Source organism: Doryrhamphus excisus, linkage group LG17 (genome assembly GCF_037039965.1).
Source record: "Doryrhamphus excisus strain RoL-2023G ecotype Guam linkage group LG17, RoL_Dexc_Guam_v1.1, whole genome shotgun sequence".
Taxonomy (NCBI): domain Eukaryota; kingdom Metazoa; phylum Chordata; class Actinopteri; order Syngnathiformes; family Syngnathidae; genus Doryrhamphus; species Doryrhamphus excisus.
This window is the reverse complement of record NC_136373.1, coordinates 2443134-2460366: the sequence shown is the minus strand read 5'-3', so window position 1 is coordinate 2460366 and position 17233 is coordinate 2443134. Positions and strand designations below refer to the sequence as shown.

The 17233-nt window shown below is 42.9% G+C and overlaps 1 protein-coding gene and 1 pseudogene across 2 annotated transcripts; both read right to left on the bottom strand.

Annotated features, from left to right (window-relative positions):
* Nucleotides 1-502: 502 nt before the first annotated feature.
* Nucleotides 503-13419, bottom strand: LOC131137657 (fidgetin pseudogene; annotated as a pseudogene). Its single transcript, XR_013630180.1, has 4 exons — nucleotides 13356-13419; nucleotides 11392-11643; nucleotides 11102-11129; nucleotides 503-3563 (listed from the first exon to the last, which is right to left on the bottom strand). The product of XR_013630180.1 is annotated as a fidgetin pseudogene (transcript).
* A 198-nt stretch (nucleotides 13420-13617) lies between these two features.
* LOC131137678 (uncharacterized) lies at nucleotides 13618-16434 on the bottom strand. The gene is made up of 2 exons (XM_058085906.2): nucleotides 16026-16434; nucleotides 13618-15825 (listed from the first exon to the last, which is right to left on the bottom strand). Exon 2 carries the CDS (start codon nucleotides 15771-15773, stop codon nucleotides 14265-14267), a length of 1509 nt encoding a protein of 502 aa, XP_057941889.2. The 5' UTR covers nucleotides 15774-15825; nucleotides 16026-16434; the 3' UTR covers nucleotides 13618-14264.
* Between the last annotated feature and the right edge of the window lie 799 nt (nucleotides 16435-17233).

The following is a 17233-nucleotide window of genomic DNA, read 5'->3' as shown; positions in this document are numbered from 1 at the left end:
AAAGTTGAAATATGAAAGCAAAAATAAGGTCTTCTCTAACATTGGAATCGGACACTCAGATCTGAACTGCAAATCCAGCCTTAAAGAGGAGACCAACAACAATAAACGCTGTGTTGAACGATGAATGAACGGTGGCAAATACAGCACATGAAAGAAAAAATATCAAAATACTGATTAGATTGGAATGGAAATCAACCATTTGACGTCGCAAGCCTCCTACACGGGAAAAGCAGCATTTTTTTTCTGGAAAACAGGGGTGTCCGAAGTGCGGCCTGGGAGCCGGTGCTATTTTTTTATTGGCCCGCCCGCACCATATTCTAAAAATATAGTTGAACCATAAAAGTAGTAAAAAAAAAAAAACACAAAAAGGGGTAAATCTGCAGTAATATAACAAGAACAAGTGGTCATTTTAGGACAATAAAATTAATTCATTTTCTACCGCTTATCCTCACGAGGGTGTGCTGGAGCCTATCCCAGCTGTCTTCGGGTGAGAGGTGGGGTACACCCTGGACTGGTCGCCAACCAATCACAGGGCACATATAGACAAACAACCATTCACACTCACATTCATACCTTTGGACAATTTGGAGTCGCCAATTAACCTAGCATGTTTTTGGAATGTGGGAGGAAACCGGAGTACCTGGAGAAAATGCATGCACAGGGAGAACATGCAAACTCCACACAGAGATGGCCGAGGGTGGAATTAAACCCGTTTCTCCTACCATTGAGGTCTGCGTGCTAACCACATGACCGCTGTGCAGCCGGACAATAATATATTTTTGGAAAATTAGGTTGAAAAATCAAAGTCAAGTCAAGAAAAATCAAGTCAAAATATTATAGGAATAAAGTCATAAATGACTATAGAAAGAAGTGAGTTTGATCAGACTCGTGGGATCTTTCATTTTTCAGCATGTGATCCTCGGTGGAAAAAGTTTGGACACCCCCGTTGTAAGCTTATGCTGTGTTTCACAACTGCTTTCCTGAGTTGTTGCTTGATTTGTGGCGTCAGTGCCGAGTCACCCGGAATCCAAACGGTTTAAAGCTCTCAGTTTTGTGAACTCAAATCATATCGATCGTGAGGCAAATCAAATCGTAAAGCACCACTTCAGGCACTTTGATAACCAAGCCAATGTCAAGAATGTATTTATATTCGCACAGGTACTGGGTTGTCTTTCCTGCATCCATCTTGCAGTGTAAACATGGTTGAAACCGTTCCAATTCAATGCATTTGGAGTGAAAACCTCTGCGGGGTTTTGTTAGCTTTTCCTCCAGCACAACTTGTCCACCCTGAGGAAAAGCAGTGGCAAAACGCCTCTTTTACATCGAGGAAACAAGTCTGTCCTTTTCGGGGCTGCGGCCGAACATTTTGCTCCATTCGGTGTACATATCAATCTCTTTCCCTGATGTACCGGCCTGGAATTTGCAAAAGACGCTGTCAAAGTCTTGGTAGGTCAGAGGCCGCATGTGTCCCCGAGGCATGATCCCGTCTATGCCCTGTTGCGCAGACACACGTGACACACCCACACGGGCTTCTTGGCAGAGTCTGCCCAGGTCAAGTCCCGAGAAACCTTCCGTGCGCTGTACCAGCAGTGCCAGGTCCTCCTCGCTCATGCAGTATTTCTGCTGGGATTGTGTCAGAAGCTGTCTCAGAATCTGGTGTCGAGCTGCGCTATCAGGCAGAGGTACCAGAACCCTTAGAGCAAAGTATCTATGCAAGCCTTCATCCATGTCCTGGGGTCGGCTTGTGGAGCAAAGCACTACGACGTGGTTGCTTCCGTCCTCACCCGAGCCCACGAGAAGAGAGTCCAGCTGGGAAAGCAGCTCCCGCTTCAGTCTGTTAACGGGGCTTTCTTCCGTGAGTTGCGACGACAGCAGCATGTCCACCTCACTGATGAACACTACAGAGGGTTGACGGCAGCGCGCCACCAGGAAGGTGGCTCGGATAATCCCCTCCCCGTCTGTCAGCCACTTGGTGACTAAAGTAGAGCCGCTGAGTTGAAGCAGCGGCGTCCCAAGCTGACGGGCCAGGCAGTGACCCAGCAACGTCCTACCACTGCCTCTGGGGCCAAAGAGCAGCACGCAGCGTGGCGTGGGTCCTAAGCTGCTGAATATGTCAGGACGCAGGACGGGCCACAGGACCTCCTCTTTCAGCGTCGCTTTGGCCATTTCTAAGCCTGCAATGTCACTCCAGTCCACAGGGGGCCCCTGCTGAACAATTTCAGTGGTAACCATGTCCAAGAGGTGAGGCTCACAAGCTTTTAGTTGCTCTTGAGCAGATCGGGAGGCGGCCCCTGAGTGAGAGAAGTGTATGTGATGAGCTTCAGGCCTCGGCTCACTGAAGCTGGAGAGAGATTCTGCAGAGCGGGAACCCCTGAGTGTGGAGGACACATACGGAGGTGGAGATAGCGGGCCGTTGCTTCCCTGGCTGTTGTACTTCTTGTGCTGCTGCTCAGGAGGTTTCGTGTACTGCTTTTGCGAATGAAAGTGCTGCAATGACTTCTCAGCACTCCTGTCAAAGCCACCGCCAATGGTATCATTAGAGCTTCCGTTTGTGCTGCTGCTGTCCGCTACTCCGTACATGGGGCTTTCGGCTGAACTCCGAGGTTGGTCAAATCCAAAGTTAGCATAAGAGGAGTCCATATCTCCTTGACCGGCGATGTAGAAGGTTGCCCTCTTCAGAGTGTTGGAGGAGCAACTGTTGAGAGGACTTGGGGTGATTGGGGTCAAGCTGTGGTTATGGTACGGATAACCAGGTAAAGTTGACGAAGGGGGAAGAGGTGTCGGTGTGGCAATGCTTGAGGGAAGGTATGAGGACGGCAGGGGCGCTGCCCCGGGGCTGTATCCAGGCCTCACTGAGCTCTGTACAGGGTACCCTGCTGCAGGGTAGTTATAACCAGATAGGTTTGGTGAGCCCCCCTTGTAAGGTGGAACAAATGCAGGGTGAGAGGATGGCGGGGGTGGTTGCAGGAGACCAGACGGGTGCGTAGGGGCGGGGACAGACTGAGAATTGTAACTACCGTGCAAGTAGGACCCGGTGTACGACGCCGCATATTCCTGAGAGGGCAATGAAGCCGAGTGGAGCGCAGTGGTAATATGGCTTCCACAGCTGCTGCTCGAGTAGCTCGGCTCGCTCAGATTGCTGGAGGCGAGACCGGGAGAGCTGCACAAGCCGGTCACCACCTCAGAGGCGGCCGCCACGCCTCCCTTGCGGATCGGAACCCCGTCTGGGATGCAGCTCATGGGGTAGACGCCATCTTGCCAGGGGTCCGATTCACCCTTACGTCCGTTTATCGCTCCCGGGACACTTGGAGCATCAGAACAGGAGACGGGCATCTCCAGAATACCGGAATATTTCTCGGCATACTTCTTGAGCAGGTTGGAGGCGGTGAGGGCAGAGATGTCGTCGTTGGCCCAGGCGTACTGATCGGTGGCGGCGCACTGCAGGAGGCCGGGTACTAGACGATAGGCCTCGGCCTTGTGGCCCGGGGAGCGTGTGGTGGAGGAAATGTCGAAATGCTGTTCAGCCCACTGGCTTTGCTCGGGGTGCCACTGCATCTTCAAGCCTGAGAGAAAAATATGCCACGCATTAGGACGTGCATGCGGTTCTTTGGCGGTCACGCTAACTCTCTGACATTCCATCAACTACCGAGCTTATCGTATGAGGAATTGTCAGCAGTTATTCAAATTTGAAGTTCATAACACAATCTCAAGGCAAAAACATGGCAAAAATTTTACAAGAAGCAAGTCAAAATATTACATTTTAGGAGAATTAACTGGTAATGTTATGACAAAAAATAATGTTAGAGTTGAAATATTAAAGGTGAAGTACATCCTTTTTTTTTAAAACATCCCCCAACATGGGATAAATCATATCAGACACTGTGGTAGTCAATACAAATCAATTAATGACTGCAGGATAAATTATATCAAACTATTTGGTATTGATGAGATATTAATACATGAATGAATCCAAGCTAAACAATATCAGACACTGTGGAATTCATTGAAAAATAATCAATGAATGGATTCAGGATAAATGATACCAGACACTGTGGAATGTGTTGAACAATAATAAACAAATGAATGCAGGATAAATGATATCAGACACCATGGTATTCACTGAAAAATAAACAAATTAATGCAGGATAAATAATATCAGACACCGTGGTATTTGTTAAACAAGAACAAAAAATTGATTTAGGACAAATGATATCAAACACAGTGGTATTCACTGAAAAATAAATGAATTCATGCAGGACAAATGATATCAGACACCATGGTATTTGTTAAAAAATAACAATGAATTGATTCAGGATAAATGATATCAGACACGGTAATATTTACTGAAAAATAAACAAATGAATGCAGGATAAATGATATCAGACACCGTGGTATTTGTTAAAAAATAAGAACAAATTGATTAAGGATAAATGATATCAGACACCGTGATATTCCCTGACAAATAAACCATTGAAAACAAGATAAATTATATTAGACATCATTGTATTTGTTAAACAATAAAAATGAATTTAAATAAATATAAAAATTAAAAAAATAAATACAAATAATTGATTGGGTAGAAATGCAGTATAAATGATATCAGACACATTCGTTTAGGATAATGATATCAAAAAATTATATGATAAATGACAAAAATAAATGCAAATAAATAACAGCAGAATAATAAACCTTGCCTCAAAAAGTCCGGGACTGCTATGGAAAACAAGCGAGCGGTGAGAGAGAGCAGCATCTGGTGTGAATCAAGCCGTATCGCACCGATAACGAACCGTGAACGCGAGGACGGGACACGAAGGCGGGGAGGGGGATCACGAAGAGGACGCCTCTCACCTCATCTGAATCCGTCCGTCTGCGGAAATAAAATGAGCTAATTGAGGCGCCGTCGCCGCTAACCTCGCCTCCACCTTCACCGACGCCACCTTTCTGTCGGCACGCTTGTATAAATCTCAACGCCAGCGTGGCTTGTGGACGTTAAGTGCTCGCTAAACATGTCGTATTTAAAGTGGCCGCATGCGTTTTTGCGTGTGAAATGGACAGTTATTATCTTACACGGCGACTGGGCCCGATTGGGTCCCCACCCCACTCGTCTTCGTCTCTCTCTCTCTTTTTCGAGTGACTCATTTCTGGAAGTACCTATCTATCGACCACTTGGAAGCAAGACTTGGACGACACTAATCCCAAACAAGCATTGTGGAGGTCATGCGGTGACCCCCGAGTGGGCGATTACCGCCACACGCCCGTATAATTGACTTAACCACTGGACGCTAGTGGCTTTATTCACGATGAGAGCACTACACTGCTTGGTTATCACTGGCTAGCCATTTCTCGCCATGTCGCTTCCTCCACTTCATCAACGTTTTACCAACATTCAACATCAATATTCCTCATAAATGTTGTTTTTGAAATATTATGACTTTATTCTAGGGCTGCACAATTACATGGCGATTAAAACATTTCATTGTGATTAATCACCCTTTATCTGTAGCTAACTTGCAATTAATTGCAGATAGGCGTTTTTATCAATAATAAGCAGACCTGTAACAATTAATCGATTTTGACTATCTTGGTAATCAATTAATCTTTTTTTGTAAATATCCTCTGATTGCAAATATGAATATTTTTTAATGTTCTGAAACATTTTTGCCTCTTTCACAGACCTAACCACTAACCACAGAGGTCTTTGCCTCGTATTAATTTGGTCCATCGATGGATTAACTCAGGACAGAACAACAAGCTTCAGATTAATCGAAGAAGAAAATTGTTACGATTGTATTTCTGTGTCTTTCTTATGGTGAAGTCATGATCGCTGACCTTCACTGAGGCAAGTGAGGCCTGCAGTTCCTTGGATGTTCTTGTGGGGTCTTTTGTGACCTCTCGGATGACTCATGCTGGTTCACCACTCTTCCATGTTTTGGCCATTTGTGAATAATGTCTCTCACTGTGGTTGGCTGGAGTCCCAAAGCTTTAGAACCTTTTTCCACATTGATAGAGCTCAATTCATGTTGTAACGGGGTGTTCACATTTTCACACCACTGTGTGTGTGGCCCCACGATGTAAAAAAGAGTTTCAACGAGTGTTTCTGAGCGCGAGCGCTGGCGTGTACCGACATGCAGCGTAATTACGCTTCAGCTTCTCTTTGTTTGTTTCTAAGTGAACAAATCACAGATCACAAAGCCGACATGAAAGGGCGTGCAAATAGAAATAAAAGGCCCGCTAACTGAAAGCGTTGTTCCTTCGTGCCGACCGGTTTCCCCCCCACAGACATCAGCTGGTTTGTGTGCCGAGACAAAAATCCCAGTTATTTTGAGTCAAAACAGCCAGCAATAAAAAGGATGTCAGACGCCTTCGTGTCAGATCTCTGAGGAGAAACTTGATGGGCGCAGATGAGCATCTCAGGAGGGGGCGGGGGAACGGGGGGGTTTAACGTGATCAAAGCCGACGCTCGTCTTTCAGGGAACACGCCCGTAATGAGCAATCAATAACGTCTTTAGCGGAGTTACAGCAAAGTGGCTGACAGCAGATGTGAGGCCGCAGCTAATAGGCGACGTGTGATATCACATTACACACACACACACACACACAGTCTTCATCAGGTGTTAGTCATACACATGGCGTCTTTGTGTTTGCATCGATCCTTGTAATCACATCCCCAGCTGATGAATGTGCTGCATTCATGCTTTTATCCCGACAACTGTTCACACCGTGAATTATCACGTACATCTCAGCTTTGTCATTTAGGTGACATAATTGAGGAGGCCTCCTCATTGAGGAGTATTCCTCCCACCAAGTCACAACATCTGGAGTCCAGGTTGGCAGCACCCCATCCCCACCGAAGAACCGAATGGTGTGATGCAATTATCATTGGATCCGCCAGGTAGTGTGCAATGTGGTTTTGGTCCTGGTCGTGGAACTGTGGACTAACTGTACACTCCCAGTCTTGGAGAAGGCATTTGACCCTGTTCCTTGACTGGACCCCCTAATTCAGGCTGTTCCCTGTATGAGCCATGTCACAGTTGGGTTCACATTGCTGCCAATAAGTCGGACCTCTTTACCAGTGAGGCTGCTTTTTTGTCACTGATTGTGTTCATTACTTTTATGGACAGAATTTCTAGGCGCAGCAGGATTTGGTCTCTGCGTTTTGCAGATGATGTGGTCCTGCTGTGGTCCAACTCTCCCTGGATCGCTTCGTAGCCGGGTGTGAAGCGGCTGGGATCAGAATCGGCACAAGTTCTTGCCCGGGAAAAGGTTTATTTTTCCTTATAATATCAACACTTAACACTTCCATCTCGTAATATTTGGATTTATTTGGATAAAAACTACAGCCGTGACCCCCCCCAAAAAAATTTATTCTTGTGATAATGACTTTATTTCCAAAACATTTAGAATTTATTCTCATAATTTTATCAATTCAACCTAACTGACCAAAAATGACTATTTCATTTGTTTTAGAAACAAGGTTCTTTAATATGTTATTCTTGTAAAATCATGATTGTTTCTCTTAACATTTTGACTTCATTCGTAGAAAATTGTCAATTTTTGCGGTTATAAAACATATTCTTGTTAAATGAGATTTTTAGAACAGCCACGAGTCGCAAATTGCCTATGGGGGACCACTTTGGACACCTTTGGTTTAAAATAAACAAACTGACAGACACTTTGCATAATTCATAAATAATTGCAGGCTATCAATTAAAGACGTGATAATAATAATAATGTAACAATTCATTAAAGGACCATAAATTACAATCCAACAAGGAGAAGAAAAAGAAATCCTGCCAAACCAATAGAAGACCACACACACGCAATTCCACATTCTCCACACTTCTCCTTTTTGATAAGCATGGAAATCAATTCACTGACCAAAAAAAAGGATCCGTTTACGCTCTTCATGGGACAATGTCACTTTTATTGTCACTCGGCAAAGCCCACTTCTGCGCTACAAAGCCGCCCGAGCCACTTGAGCCGGTGCGGAAAAAGCTGCATTCATTTGACATACGCACAAAGAACAGCAGCCCCCCCCCAAAAAAACGTTAAGGACACTTTTCGAGAAAACGTCTTACATTCCCGGCAGGAGGTCCAGTTTGGAGCACATGAGGGGTAAAAACATCCTCAGATAATATGTATTTTAAAAAATTAGGTATATCAGGTATTATTAGCAATTTCATTTAGTTTCATTAAAAAAGTCCAAACATGCATAATGAACAGTGAAATATATTTTCAATCAGTATGTTTTATTTTATTTTATTTTTATTTAATTTTATTTGCAATTCCCAATACAATCCATAAGTGAAATAAAATTAAATTATATTAAAGTTAATACTTGAATTCTTCTGAAGACCTTTCTTTCTTAAAGTTACAGGATCACTCTGGGGGGATCGGCTCGAGCTGGCAATATCTAAATATTTGAAAATATGAAAGGGATTTGCACACCAGCCAACCAAAGAGAGCACACAAGACGTCCCCTCTTCTCCGCGCTGGCAACAATCTGGTCCTTGTTGAAGGATCTTTCAACAATAGGGCATCTGCTCGATTCTCCAAAAATATGAATGGCCCATTCATGCACTCAAAAGAGACACTTGGCAGCTGCCACCCTTTCAACCCCCCCACTTCCAAACAATATCCAACGCCTTGCCACTTCCACTTCCACCGCCACCCCCACCCCGGCTCGGCGGCATGCCTTGAAGGTTCTTGAAGCGCTAAGCCGCTCTCCGATGTAATGCAATTTATCCACAATGTGACAAAATCATCCAGCGCTTTACCACAATGAACGAGCACAATCACGCACTGAGTACACATTAGTGAGCGTGTCATCCACACTCCTGGGGGGTCGGGTACTTGAGGAATTTTATAAGAAGAGAATAAATATATGTATGATCGTAATCAACATTATCCTGTACGGGATACTCGTTCACGTACTCACCCTTGCTGCCTCGAGCTAAATTAAAAAGGGAAAGCGGGTAAAATGTCATTCATTGTGCAAACTTATCATTTGGTAATATTTGCACAAATAACCAATAACCCCGTGGGAAAAGCACAGCATTAAAATCAACTCTCCTTTCCACAGATCCTGATTCACTTACTCACAGGTTGATGAAGACTCGAGTTTCATTGACTCGTGGGTATACAAAGACTCCTGTTCCACCGACTCACGGGTAGAGGACCAGAACTCGAGTTTCACAAGTCATGGGTAATCAAAGACTCAAATTACACTTACTCACGGGTACTCAACTCAGACTTGCATTTCACTGACCACCATGTTCGATGGCGACACAGGTTTCACTGACTCACAGGTACTCAACGAATACCTGAGTTTCACTGACTCGCGGCACTCGACAAAGACAAAGACAAGAGACTCACATTTCACTCAAGATTCAAGTTTCACGAACTCACAGATGGTCAACGACATCTTGAGTTTCACTGACTCACATGTCATGGGATGACAGGTACTCGACAAAGTTTCACAAATACAAAAGGAGCTTGACAAAGACTTACGTTTCACTAAAGACAAAACTTTTACTGACTCAAAAGATGTTCGATAACGTCTCAGGTTTCCCTGACTCATGCGTATTCGAGTTCCACTAATTCATGGGTATTCCATGAAGACTTAAGTTTCACTGATTCACGGGTAGTTGACCAAGACCCAAATTTTACTGACTCACAGATGTTTGACGCCTCGAGTTTCACTGACTCACAGATTGATGAAGATCCACGTTATACTGACTCATGGGTCCTTGTTGAAGACTTTGTTTCCCTGATTCATGGGTAGTTCTAGACTCCAATTTCACAGACTCACAAGACTATGAAGACTCGATTGTCACTGACTCATGGTTCGTCAAAGACTCGCATTTCAAAGACTCAGGTTTTACTGACTCAACAAAGATTGGAGTTTCACTGACTCACAGGTTATGTTTTTTATGAAGAAAGACAGTGAGTTATCATTTGTAAAAAATGGAGACTATCAATGACACATAGATTTGATGAGCTGCTGAAAGCAGAGGACGTTCCTTTGGACATTATTTTCATTTTAATTGACAAATGTTGACAAATGTTGACTAACATTGACAAAGACTGAAAATACAGCAATCAAAACATGTAATTCAAACATTCTAACAAAATGTTATTCCTTTTAAAATCAGACAAAATCCAAAACGACATGGCCTGATTTGAAAAAGCAATAGCATCGGGACTCCAGCAAACCACAGTGAGAGCCATTATACATAAATGCTAAAGACACCGACCAGCGGTGAACCTTCCCAGGAGTGGCAGAAACGGCCCCCAAGATCAAAACCACCGCTGAACAAAAACAACATTAAGGCTCGTCTCCATTTTTCCAGAATACTCAAAGGTTAACTTTTTGGAAGGTGCGTGTTCCATTATAAGATATTTTACAAGAGTAAAATATGGTGGTGGTAGTGTGACGGTCTGGGCTGTTTTTTTCCTCCCTTAATGATGAAACATTTCATGTAAAAACGGCAGAGAGTCTTGAGTCAACAAATATTTACATTTGTTTTCCAGCATCTCATCTCAAATGTGCAACACAAGAATGCAAAACGAGAGTCGGAAGTGCGGAGAACATTCCGGGAAGCATTTGTCGTCCTGCGGGTCATTTCATATGACTGACTGCCTGCCTGCGTTGTAAGGCGAAAAAGATCCCTTGTTAAGTTAAGTGTGAAAAGAGTGTGATTAATCGTGATTAAATGCTCAGCGGTCAAGAGGTATAGTCTATTACATTCTACAAACCAGCCAAAGAGCGATTATTATAGAATGATTTGTTCATTCATATTAACAATATTCAGATCTAAAAATCTATAAAAAAAATTTTATTTGATATTATTTCATTAAAAAGAGCACGTGGGTCAAAGGAAACTGTGAACTATATATCCCTGTATATGAATACAATGTAATATATCCGAATGAGATAGAAACAGAAATGGGAAATACAAAGGAACCGATAAAACAGAACACGAGAGAGATGGAAGATAAACGAATCAGGGGAGTGGTGCAAAAATGGACGGAATATCGATGATAAAAGGGGAGACACGTGCAAAAATGGCCCAAACATGAAAATATAAAAATGACCTACCATGTACGCCGCTGCCGATCCCGTCGATCTGAAAGACAGATTCAATATATCATTACGATTGCTTGTTTCATCAACTCATTCAGTTGGGATCGACTTGTAAACGGAGTCAATTAAGTCCACTTGTCCTCATTAAATCTAAATGCGCGTGACACGACAGGTGGAACTGACAACGAAATGGAACAAAACACAAATACATGAAAATAAACACATTCGCCCACATCTGGAGTCGGCAAATCCCACGCAGTTCGATCCGAACCGTCCACACGACCCTCGCGGTTATGGTGTCATACCTGCTGTTTTATCCGCAGGTCGACCCGAGCCTCCGGTGGTCGGTCTTGGGGGGGGAGAGTTCTCGGCAGTCAGGCCCGACCCGGAGAGCATCCCGCAGTGCGGACTCGGACGGACGCGAGCTCAGCCGCCGTTTCCATGTTGGAATGTCGGCGTCATTCCATCATGCCGCTGGTTCTCTCTCGCCCCGGAGTGCCATGGGCCCAGTGCGCATGCGCATACGCTTATACGCCGTTCCACGTAGTTTCTTTGGACTGATTAAACATTATAGTTATATTTTCATTTCTAATAAAACAAAATAAACACACAACAGTATCAGGAAGGAATTCTCAGTGATAAGAATAAATTAATAATAAGTTGAAAAGTTAATTCAAGATGAATGCATGGTGGGGTAAAACAAATCTGACAGAAATGTATGATTCATAAATAAATGCAGGCTAAAAATGAAGCAATGACTTGTTAATCATCAATCAATGCTTGAAATTGGACAAATGGATTTAGTATAAATTAGTGAATGCTGAAGATGAACTGAAAAACCGTACGGAAAATGTGGGAATTTGGGGGGGCGTATAGATAGATAGATAGATAGACTCCCTTTATTGTCATTGCACAACTTTATGTCGTATTTCCAGTCTAATCCGGAGATGATTAGATTATTTTTATTGTGCGAGGTGACGGCTAACGTCCTGATTGATTGTTTTTAGAGTAAAGTATATGCCTACTGGTAATGCAGGTTGAGTCAGACCACTGACAAATATCCACCTTGGACAGAAGAAAAACATTTAACTAGCCTCCCAGTCGTGCTGAAAAGGCTTTCATGAAACGTTTCCGTGTGATGTCCATGAAAATTTTTGAATACTCAGTGTGCGAAAACAAAAAAGAACATTTGAATGGCGCCGGCGTCCTTCGCATGCTTTGGTAAAATTAGCAAACCTGGCAGCAAACTTGTCTTCTGTGCGGCCCTTCAACTTGAGACAACGGAAACGGATAAAAACGCAGGAGTGAATGAAGTCCGTCAAAAAAATGAACCAATTAATTAAAAAAAAGTGTTGTGACCTTGTCGCTTTCATGTTTTTTACTTAATTCTCGGAACATTGTAACGTAAATGGTCTAAAATGTTATTTTCCCTCGTAATATTATGACATTTTTTCTTGTAGTGTTTGTTAATATCTTGATATTATCCATTCTTGTAAAATGGCCGATTTTCCCGTTTTTTATTTTCCAAATATTTTTAGTTTTCTCATAAATAATCTTGATTATTCGTTATTTTCGCCGCCAGCGTCGTCCCTGTATGACGTCATCACTGGGTGACTATGTTGCTCTTTGCTAAATTGCAAATACACTTCACTCACATTGTTTATATATATAGTTCAATCATGGTAGCCATGGTAAGTCGTGAAACCAATCAACTTACTTTTATGTATTTGCACGTATTTACTGCACACGTACACTAATGTCTTATAAATCATCAATTCAACGTCTAAGAATAGAACATCGATGCCCCCTAGTGGGCGTGTGAAGTCTTTAAATTCTACACTCGAGGCATTTGTTCGACGCATGCTCACACAATCCCAACACTTTTACACTCACACGGTTTAGCCATGTCTTCATAACTTCCGGTTTGGCAGTTAGCAAGCTAAGCTACCCTGAGAAGCTTCGATGTCACCACGATGAGTTTATCCTGACTGTGTAATGAGTTGATAAAATGAATAAAACCGTTCTTTCTCACACTACAAATGTGTCCTCGACGTTCCCGGCATGGGTGCTTTACTCATTTACACACAACCACACTTTGCACGCACGCTTGAGCCCTGCTGAGCGATGTGTTGCTAACTTCCGGGTCTCTTTGTTCTCAGCGAGTTAGCAAAACTAGCCTGAGAAGCTCCACCGAGGTGAGTTCATCCTGACTAAAAAACGAATAAACGACGCGAATGAATGAATGAATAAAACCGTCTCTCGCTGTCACATGAAATATTTGATATCAATTGTGTTTTCCTCCAAGGCAACCCGTAAATACCGGAACATTCCCCGAAGGTGTCGACTGGTGTGCGCATGCGCAACTCAGCGTCATCAGTGACGTACCTCTTTGAACGGCATTTATAGATTTAATTATGCAGGTTTGCGGCCCATTGTATTGCGTTATGGCCTCCTATAGAGCAGCTACACGCGTATTTCCAAAACGTTGTTTTCATTTATTCCACCTACAGACACGCCCACTTCGCTGGGATTGGTCCCACTCTGCTCGTACAGCGAAGAGCTTGTACCAGACCACGCCCATATAAGGAAATCCGTCTCACTGTGAGTTACAAATGCGCACATCTCAAAGTTTGACACTAGAACACAACATTCTAACAACATGTATAGTTCAGGAAAGTGGAAAAAGCACAATACTGGATCTCAGCTTTGCCATGCAGGCAAAAACACCTATTATTAATATCAACTTGAATATTTTTTTTTGCTGTTTTTAATGTAAAAACAGTGACATCATTACATCAAGGGTCATTCAGAAGGTTGAAATAATACCAATATTTACATGTTTGTCATTTTTCATTTGATATTTCAAGCAAAAAAGATGTCGGAATAGCAGTTTTCAGTCTAGTCATTTGGTTGACGGAACAAATTTGACATTGGATTTTTCATGAAAAACAAAAAACATCCTAGGAAAATCCCAGCATATGCAGTCAAACCACCAAAGCTGTAAGCGAAAAACAAAGAAAAATGTCACCCGTGTTAAAAATCACCACCAAATTGACCGCCGAGTTGTACTAAAAAGTAAATAAAGACACTCAAAGCCCTTCGGAACTTCTCAACTCAATCCTTCACCACAAACTGAAAAAGGTGTCAATTCTTGTTTGCCTTTCCCCAGAGTGGCTTATCAAAGCGAGCACGGAAAGGGTTTCTCCCCGGCATGAACTCTCGCATGTCTGTCTGAGTGACTTTTTTTCGAGAAGCGTTTACCGCACACAGAGCAAGGAAAGGGTTTCTCTCCAGTATGCACTCTCGCGTGCACATCTAAATGCGATTTGTTCACAAACACTTTCCCACAAACTGAGCAGGAGAACGGTTTCTCTCCCAGGTGTATTCTTGTGTGTCGGGCAAAGTAACTTTTCCTGGAGAATCGTTTGCCACACACTGTACAAGGAAACGGTTTCTCTCCGGTGTGTATTTTGGCGTGTCTGTCCAAGTCGCTTTTTTTGGAGAATCTTTTACCACACACCAAGCAAGGACAAGGTTTCTCTCCGGTGTGTATTCTTGTGTGCACAACCAAATGTGACTTCTTCACAAAACCTTTCCCGCAAACCGAGCAGGGAAAGGGTTTCTCTCCCAGATGCATTCTTGCATGTCTGAATGAATCACTTTTCCTTGAGAATGTTGTACCGCACACTGTACAAGGAAAAGGTTTATCTCCAGTGTGTATTTTGGCGTGTATTTTCAAATGTGAGTTATCGATGAAGCCTTTCCCGCAAAGTGAGCAGGAAAAAGGGTTTTCTTCAGCGTGTATTCGCGTGTGTCTTTTTAAGTCGGCTTTATGATAGAAGCTTTTCCCGCATGCCACGCACGTGAAAGGCTTCTCTTCGCCGTGGATTTTTGCGTGCCTGTTTAGATCAACTCTTTGATTGAAGCGTTTACCACACACTGTGCAAAGGAAAGGTTTCTCTCCGCTGTGCCTGGCTGTGTGCACTTTCAAATATGACTGCCGGGAGAAACTCCGACCGCACACGGTGCAAGGAAAAGGCTTCTCTCCGGTGTGCGTTGTTGCGTGTATTTTCAAATGCGACTTATCGATAAAGTCTTTACCGCAAACCGAGCAGGAAAAGGGTTTCTCTCCGGTGTGTATCCTTGCGTGTATTTTCAAACGTGACTTATCAATGAAGTCTTTACCGCAAACTGAGCAGGAAAAGGGTTTCTCTCCGGTGTGTACCTTTGTGTGCCGACTTAAATCAGCTTTTTGGTTGAATCTTTTGCCACACGCCGTGCAAGGAAACGATTTCTCGTCAGTGTGTCGTCTTGTGTGCACGTTCAAATACGACCGCCGGGAGAATCTTTTACCGCAAACCGAGCAGGTGAATGGTTTCCCTCCTGTGTCGGCTTCAGAGGTGTCCTCATCGTCAGTGTTGGGGGAACGTGACGCCGCGTCGTCGCTGTCGGATATCGGAGCTAAGAGGTTGCAGTCTTCATCATCTTCATCATCTTCACTCTTCACAGTGACACAGACCACTTTGAACTCCTCCCTTCCTTCGAGATGCTCTGCCTCCTCATGGATGCTGTGATCCTCGCCTTCCTCCTTAAAGTTGAGGGGCCATGGATCCTCCATTTCCTCTTTAATATGGGGGGGCACCGGCTCCTCTTCTTCCTGTTTGATATGTGGGGCCTCCTGCTCCATCCTGGAGGTTCAACCCTGCTGCTCCGAGGGGGAAGATGTTCAACACTGACGTCTGCGGGACACAAAATTCGCATTTTCAACATTTGACCAATGACGATGAACACAGCTGTCACGTGCACTGTATGAATGTATCGTGTTCATCGAGCAAAATGAAAATCTTATTAATATGGCTGAGTTTCTTTCAATCTGTTCAGTCATCATACATTTTCATTCACTTTTAAGGACTAAGACACAACATGAAAAAACACCTACTTGAGGCGTCGAGTCCGCTAGTTGCTCGTTTTCCTCTTTTGTTCGAAAAAGTTCCTCCACGAACTCCGCTATCCTTCTTTCTCACACGGCAAATATTTCCTCAGCGGTCCCGGCATTTGTCCTTTGACACATTTTCACACTTTTACACTCACGCTTGACCTCCGCTTAGCGATGCGTTGCTAACATCCGGGTCTCTTTGTTAGCAGCCAGCAAGCCAAGCTAGCACGAGAAGCTCCGGAAGTTCACTAATATTAATTCATCCAGACTGAAAAACTAATAAATGAAATGAATGGATGAATGAAAATGTCTCTCGCTGTCACTTAATGTCTGCGTCGTTCATGCTGAATATTTTTTGACAAATATCCATTGAGTTTTCCTCCGAAGGCCACCCAGCATTTTACCCCCTTCCTTACCGTGGCAACAAGTGTGCGCATGCGCTGCATAGCGTCATCAGTGACGTCGCATCTTGAACGGCTTTGTCAACACCCATAGGTGGTTTATGCTTTTTCTCTTCAAATTTTCACTTCATTGAAAATATTGCTGATTTGATGTTTCAACTTTTCTTGTAGTTGATTATACTTTTACAATAAAACAGCCACTGGGCCTCATATTTATAGGGCCCTCACATATTGTCATATTTTATTTCTCATAAATGTATGACTTTTTTTTCTTGTAAATGTAAGACTTTTGTCTCTTAAATGTATGATTTTTTTCTCACAAACATAGGAATTAATTCTCTTAAATGTATAATTTTTTGTTCTCATAAATGTACAACTTTTTTCTCGTTAATTGACGACTTCTTTTCATGTAAATTTATGATTTTTTTCTCACAATTTTCAACTTTATTTCTCCTATATTTACAACTTTCTCCTAAATTTACATCTTTATTTTTTGTAAATTTCCACCTTTTTTGTCTCCTAAATGTACAACTTATTTCTCTTAAATGTGCAACTTTTTCTCATAATCCTACGACTTTTTTTCTCCTAAATGTACAACTTTTTCTTGTAAATGTGCTACTTTATTCCTTGTGAGTGTATGAATTTTTACTCCTAAATTTACTACTTTTTTCATTCAAAATTTTCATTTTTTTCTTCTAAATTTAGGACTTTTTTCTGGCATGTTTACATATTTACTTTATTTCTCATAAATTTCCGACTTTTTCTTTGAAAACTCAAGGAAAATTTCCTCCTACATTTACTACTTTTGTC

What these genes read in the sequence shown, in the direction of transcription:
- LOC131137678 (XM_058085906.2), bottom strand. Translation starts at nt 15,773, where the DNA reads ATGGAGCAGGAGGCCCCACATATCAAACAGGAAGAAGAGGAGCCGGTG.